The sequence below is a fragment of the Triticum aestivum genome, chromosome 6D (genome assembly GCF_018294505.1).
Source record: "Triticum aestivum cultivar Chinese Spring chromosome 6D, IWGSC CS RefSeq v2.1, whole genome shotgun sequence".
Lineage (NCBI taxonomy): Eukaryota > Viridiplantae > Streptophyta > Magnoliopsida > Poales > Poaceae > Triticum > Triticum aestivum.
The window spans coordinates 371605858-371613406 of record NC_057811.1 but is presented as its reverse complement, the minus strand read 5'-3'; the positions used below and the strand labels follow the sequence as shown (position 1 = coordinate 371613406).

General features: G+C 43.3%; 1 protein-coding gene across 1 annotated transcript in view; it reads right to left on the bottom strand.

Moving 5' to 3' along the window:
• Positions 1-1304: 1304 nt before the first annotated feature.
• Positions 1305-7549, bottom strand: part of LOC123145164 (uncharacterized) — a gene marked incomplete at its 5' end in the record, with an annotated part of 8013 nt that continues 1768 nt past the window's right edge. Inside the window, 5 exon segments of the mRNA XM_044564502.1 lie at positions 1305-1790; positions 2299-2437; positions 2732-2905; positions 3004-3512; positions 4131-4258. Of these exon segments, the coding sequence (XP_044420437.1) occupies positions 1748-1790; positions 2299-2437; positions 2732-2905; positions 3004-3512; positions 4131-4258 (993 nt within the window). The 3' untranslated portion in view covers positions 1305-1747.

Genomic DNA, 7549 nt, shown 5'->3' with positions numbered 1-7549 from the left:
GCAGTTTGGACGAGATTGCCTTAACAACCAACCTAGTATTACGCAGGAACGTGCTTTTGGCACTGTTAGTGGACAGGTACTGACCCACTGCAACAAGAGGTGACATTGCGGCTATAGTTGCCTCGTCACCTTCAGAAGGTGGCGGTTCCATCATTTTTTCCATAGCTTGCTGAAAAGTTGAGTTTTTACATTAGTAGTACCAGAACTGAAGATATTAAGAAGGCAGCAAAACCAAACAAAATAGCTTTGATCTATATACAGAACTTATTTTGATGAACCCGTGTAAAATAGTAGTTGTATTTTACTGCAAAGAACATAATAAAACCAGGTTCCAAACATATGACCATGTACCATGGCTAATGTATTGTCTATTTCTTCACATTGTATTGACAGCTAAGGATAAAGAGACAAAGTTTATAATACGGTAAGCATAGTATGACATCATTCATATCACAAAACAACTAGGAACAGACAAATAGGCAATTGTAACGTTGTGTGGGCAAGTCCAGCACTGAACTAGGTTACATATCAAGATCAAAGGAACATCACTCCTCTCTTTTAAACCTTGTAAGGTGCATGATACGCTAAGACAATTGTGTATAAAGTTGAAAAGAGTAATAGACATTGGATGCAAACCGTGCAGTTCAATGCACAAATCAGAGTAAGTAGTAGTTAAATAGGCATGAGGATTAAGGACTTACAACATCGGCTTTGACTGGTGTAGTCATGCCCTTCGTCTTGCTGGTGTGACAGTCCTTGAAGATTTCCACAACAATTGGTTCAGGTACTTTTTGATCCTTGCGGGCTTTACTCTGATAATATGGCACAGCAAAAAAAATGAAACAGCAGCTAATTACAAGAGCCTCGCAGTATGCAATATAGCTATGAGATCCTATCGTCTGTTGGAATTTCACTTTTGTAACAGTTCACATACAAGCAATGTGGTTGTGGAGTATGAGAAATGCGTTTGCCCGGTCACCTCCTATGGAAGCACCCACGTCTATATAGGGGCCCAAAATTAGGTGACCACAACTGTAGATGCTCTTATGCGTTGTTGTTTTATGTGCGTTCGAGTTGGGGGTGGGTTTTGCTTCTCACCGGGATATCCATAATTCTATATTTTTCTCCCGTGCCTCGTGGGGTGGCAGGTCATACAAGAATACAAGTCACGACATTCCAAAGGTGCCGTCCTGCGACCGCCACATTACATGGACAAATCATCAAAGCCAAAACTTTTCTGCTCGAATTTGGCTGACTTCTTCGTCCAACTGTCAAGATTGGAAGCTGCCAAGTGCAGGCGCTGATGAAAGCTGTGCACATGGCACAAATGGCTACCTGAAGAAAGTAGTTTACACATTACAATTTTCATTACACTGGAGAAGTGGATTCAGCTAATATATATCCATAGTGGGTAGTACTGTATTTCACAAATTTGGGCGACACGGTCATGAATACGTCATCTTTACCCACTTGGAACTTAGTTGAATAGGCAGGCAACAATTCCTGCCAATCTGAAGGGGTTGAGCCAATCCTTACCTATCCAGACAAGCATTTACTGCAAATCACAGCAAATCCATATTCATATGTAAGAATACCCTAATACTTGCTTGAAAAAGTACTGGCTGGCATAAAACAGTGGTTGCAGAACTCCATCAGCATGTTCAGTTACATCATAATTTGAGTGCATATTTCAGTTCTTCCCGAAGTGAATGGGATCCTTGGTGAGCCTCTATATGGCTTTTGGCACTCAATTTTCTCGGGGATTTTTCATCGATTGCTGCATGAGGTACCTGAAGAAAAAAAAACTTCAGATTAATGAGAAAACATGGGGCAAAATGGCATGAGCCACTGCGGAGATGAAAACTCAAGTGTACAGGAACTAAAGACAATTGGTTGAGTTGCAGGTGCAAGAAAAACTGTGAAGTACAAGCATGAAAGTTCTTCACTTAATTCAGCTCTTGTTAGTTGGAACCCAATACAATATGTGCTAAGCCAATAGAGCGAGCCACGTGTTTCTCTGCATTATGGAAGGAGAATAACTAAGTGCTACTTCCTCCGTTTCTAAATATAAGCCTTTTTAGAGATTTCAATGCGGACTACATACGGATGTATATAGACATATTTTAGAGTGTAGATTCACTCATTTTGCTCCGTATGTAGTCTGTATTGAAATCTCTAAAGGGGCTTATATTTAGGAACGGAGGGAGTAAAAGAGAATCACAAAGTAAATGTAGACGACCACAAAGTAAATTGCTGCTTTGCAATCTGAGGACTATGGATTGAGAGGTCAAGGGTTACCTGCCAGTGTAAAACCCTGCTGTATACCATGCATTCAGTACGACAGCGAGATCACTGTCTGCTCCTGTGGTGTCTAAATTCAGGTTCATGCCCAAAGTTGTGTTATTCTCCTTTCCAATTCCACCTTCATTTCCTATGTCTAATCAAGAGAAGAGGTGTCTGGTGAGATAAATTAAATATATATGTGCTATGAAACGTATTAGCATGTTATGATCTCAAGTTGATGAACATTCACGAAATTAAATGTCAGCCTTTACATTGAAGAAACATGCACAAAATGTCCTACCAATCTGATATACAGTTGAAAAGCGGAAATTAGGAGTGCTAGAGGAGAAACTAGCTATTGCATTCTTTTAAGACAGAACTTTAAGATATCCACAGAACAAGCACAGTAGTAGAACTACCAACCATTCATACGAGGGAAAATGCTTACTTGGAAAGGAGGCAGCATCTCCAGATATTGTATTTCTCATGAAATTCATGGCACCTTCAGCAGTCATCATTGCAGCCTTAGCAACTTGATCATCGCCAGTAGATACCTTAGTTGGGAGCTGCGTGAAGGCTGCACCAGTAGGATATGTAGTGCTTGCTCCAGGGCAATGATCACCTGCACATCATGTGGTCCATAGCGATAGGAACAGGGTTAAAAGCTCTGTAATAGGCAAAGAAAACAAGGATATAGGGTTAACCAAACTAGGCACTTACAAGTGAATGATATGCTGCAGCCTCCATTAGGTGGCATACCAGAGGAATCACCACTTTGTTGCCCAGTTGAACAGCAGGAGATTGAAACCATGGGAACATTCAAGGAGCAGCATGAGGTTTGAGTGGTTGAAGAGTTTGGATCTGGTGCTGTGGCAATGTAAGCAGGAACTTGCTGCTGTTGGTATGCTGAAGATTGTTCAGGGGTTTGATAATTCCAAAAATTTGTCTGATGTAATTGCTCAAGAACTTTCTGGCTTTGCACCTCAAGTTCATAGTACTTCCTGAGTAATTCATTGTAGTCCTCTATCTGCTGGTTTGAACTATCCTTTCCCTCGGTATTGGTGACATCTGAGAAGCATGTCTTAGATTCAGAGATCTTTGTCTCTTTGCCCAGATCAGTTTCTTGAAGAGGAGCTTGCTTATCGGTATTTCTTTCCTCACAGGGCTGCTGTGGTGTCTCCACTGGACCAATGGGTAAGTTAGTGCAGCTGTCATTTTTCTCTGTTTGCCTTTACAAACAAAGCAATACTTCATCAATTCTAGGACAATAAAACAAGAATTTAAAATTGTGTAAATTATTGACAAATGTGAATGGAAAGGATAAAACAAGTTCAGGTAAAATAAACAGGTAAGCATTAGGCCATTACACCACTTGATACATTTTAAAGCAAAAGGAAAATTTTGAAGTTTGAAGTTCTCACTTAGCTGAAATAGATTCACAGTGAGCATTCAAAGTTTGAACAACAGACTGGAGAATTTAGCAAGGAATCACTAGATATGTAGCCGGAAATAGTACCAGTGAAACTCCAGCGACAGGTTCAACTAGCATTAGTACTAGCTTAAATCCTTAATTCTAACCACACATGTAGAACTGGTTGACGGTTCCATAACATGAATCCCACACTTAACATCTTCCCACTAATAAAAGTCAAGTTCTAAACGAAACATTCAGGAAAGACAGTTAGACGGAGGAACATAGCACCGTCCTTTCTAGTTTCCACAGACTCCAGTTTCAATAAACAAGCTGAGTAACGTATAGAATTGCTATCTTTGCATAGGATAATCACTGTCATACCAGTAAAACAGGACAAGATATTATCTGAAGCCACAAGCATCAGTCTACTTACTCATCTGCCACTTCAGTAGAGACAGGTTCTTCTGCAACAGCAGCGGCAGCGTACGCGGCAGCAGCAGCTACATCTTCTGACTCTTGTTTCTCAGATGGAGCACCTTGGTTGTTCTTGCCATGCATTGCCTACAAGTCACCACAATGAATTAGCAATGCAAACGAGCAGTCCAACTATTCGCATAAATGTGGGAGAACCCCTGCGTTCTTCCACATCTCTACTATTAAAGGAGGATCGAACGTCGTGATGGTTCGACCTCTCCACCCGCCCGCCTCGTGCGATAGCTATCCCCATCTCGTGCGATCCCCGCAGAAAAAACCCAGCGAACGAATGAGCCGTTTCCATCAACCTCCGCCCCCACGATCAGGCCACCCGCACAGCATGGCATGCAAAAAGCAACGATCAGGCACACACGTCTCACGCCCCCGTCGGCACCCAACCTCCTTGCTCCTCCCGATCTCATCTATCTCCTGAAAAAATCGCCACAACCGTCCAGCCCGAAGCAGCCGCTCTCCCTCGTATTCCTCGCCGCCGTCCACTCCTAGAGCTTCCTCCTCCACCAAGCGCCCGCCCTCCCATGGTCGTGGCCCATCCTCCACTTTTCCTCACTGTACATCCCCGCACCGACGTACACAAAGCTCACGCAGGCCGCCATTAATCATGCTCACCACCATCCTCGCGCTCAAGCACAGGCCACACATAGATGATGGCGTTGGCCGCGTAGACGAGGTTGGGAGTCCCTCGACCCAACCCTTGCCCTCGCCTGCATTGACGGGCCCACCCGTGACGGGACTGAGACCATGTCCATCTCGCCGTGCCTCGTGATCCCCACTGCGGCGCCCTGCCCCGTGCTGCTGCCGCAGGCGCGCGGCCCGCCGGGAATGCGGGCTTTTCCCCCGCTGTGCGCACCGACGCGCTCATGTGAGGCTGCTCGCTCTCGCCGGGTTCCCCCGGCGCCCGCCTTCCGTCTACTCACCGTGCCGTCGGGTGATCTCTTTGTGCGTGTATGCAGGGGATACGCCGCTCTGCCGCAGCCGCTGGTCCGGCCGTGCCGGAGCCGGGGGAGCGCCATCGTGTGCAACGCGTCGGTGTAGCTCAGCCCGCCCACGACGCAGTGGGTCTCCGTCGCGGCCGCCGCGTGAGTGCCTCCCCTCATCTCCTTGGCGATACCTAAAAGTACCTTTTCCGGTGCAATTTGCTCCTACAGAAACGCATGAGCCCTATCCGGGCTCCGAATCTGTTCGTGCTTTTGCTTGCGAGAGCTGTAAATTGCGCAACTGCTGGTGTCAGATTGTAAGATGCATGATCCTGTCATAGATTCTGCAACCTGTCGATGGTTACTCGTTCAGAACTCAGAGGGCATCATACAACAACTGTTAGATGGAGTTGGTTCTTGATCAAACATGAGCTGATATTTTCACAGCAAGTAAAAAAATAAACGCATCATGTCCACAGCTCTAGGAGGTAGGAGCAACATTAACACACTTCACAAGAACTAGATAGACAGTGTACTTGCAGTACCATATGCTGCGATGACGAATGCTGCTAGATATTCAGTCTGTTTACACATGAACATGACACCTTGTGTTCAGCAGCATCACTCTGTATCACAGGAAAGTGCAATGCATGGTTTTTGTATTAAATGTTTGAATGTCATATAACTCGAATGCAGAAATTTACTCAGCGTTTGGACCACTTGGTGACTTGCTTAGCTTGCTGCAGAATTGTAGTGTTACTTTATGCTTCTGATCCATCATAAGTTACTATCGATCGCATTCATGTTACGATACTAACTTGTCAACACCAAGGTGGTAATCTTGCTTCAGATCTTGGATGAGTTACTGGAGCTATTCAGGCCATGACTCCAAATTGTAATTTCTTTCTTGAGGACCGGCAATCTTGAATAACTAAAAGTAGTAATAATTCTTTGAAAACTCAGCTCTTGCTATTTGCCATGTAGTTTCTTCCATTCTGTGACATATTTAGTTTTGTCATAAAATGTTGGACTATTATTTGAGCATTTTATTTATTACTCTTTTGCCTGTTGCAGAGTGCTCTTGCTTGCTAAAGGCACAGGCATACACAAATCTTTCCTCGTGCCATTGTTTGTTCTGCAAGCACCTAGCCCTGTAATCTCATGGATCAAGTACGGTTCTGCCACTTGGCCCAAAAGAATTATTACCTTTTCCTCTTTTCTTGCTATTTCTACTGGATGTTTATTCTTTTTGAGACAGGAATACTTACTTTTGGCGTACTTATCCTATGGTGTCTATTCCAAATTTTAGGAGTGAATATGGGCTGTGGACTGCTTTTCTTGCGCTTGCAGTGCATTTGTTCTTACCCTTTCCAGGTAGAGTAACAACGAAGATCCATACGTCCTGCTTAAAATCAAGTATGATATTTGACAAGAGATGGAACAGATATATGTTACTTATGCACGTGTGTCTGTCTATTGCAGATGAGCTAGAGCTTCCACTGTCAACGATGCTGGCGGTCAGCATTGCTCCTTACCAGGTGATGAATGTGAGGTATGTAACATTCTCACCAGTTTGAAAGACATTGGCTGTACTGCTGCATATGTCTTTGATAATTCAACCACTTGGTCAATTGTCCACTAGATGAAAAGTGTCTAAAAAGAAAGGAAATTAACCTGTAGAAGAACTTTTAAGCTGAGAATTCATCGCCTAGCTTAGCCAGTGCGACGTGAAAAAGGTATAAGAGGATCTAGCTTAATCCATGTGTATGGTAGCAGATCATATACTTTGCTTTTTTTCAATTTTCTAAATTACAGTTTCACCCCTAGCCACATTTGCGGGTAAAACATTGTAGTTTGCGCAAGCAGCAGATCTAGAGAATCTTTTGTAGGGCGTGAGTTACTTGATAGACATCTGATAAAAAGAGGCATTTTCTTTCAGGTTGATACAGAATATACCAGTGCTATTGGGTGCTCTTTGGTACTACAATTGCCTCACCCACTCTACAAAACCTTGAGTGTATACGGTCTTTTGTTCTTCACTATTACATTATTAAGGCTGCTAATTTGTGACATGTACAGATGAAAACACATAATGCGACATAATTGATTCATCTGACGATCCAGTGTTCCCTGCTCTTTTTGTGTGAACTCCAGCTAGAAAATTTAGCTGGGGTATTTTTTTGCCACTTATTATTTGTTACAAAGAGTTGGGTGTTTCTAGACACAAAATATTTTGTTTACTGGTTTGTACCAATGGGTTAGTTCCATCTCAGGTTAAATTAGTCAGTGTTGATAAAAAATGAAATTTGGCCATAGGTTGATCGATCGTTGATGGTACAGATGTGAAAAGCAACAATTTTATATCCCACTGTGTTGGACCCAAATACCTTCTGGAAAAAAATTATGAAGGGTGGGATACTAGACCGCCATGTAATTTCAGTTA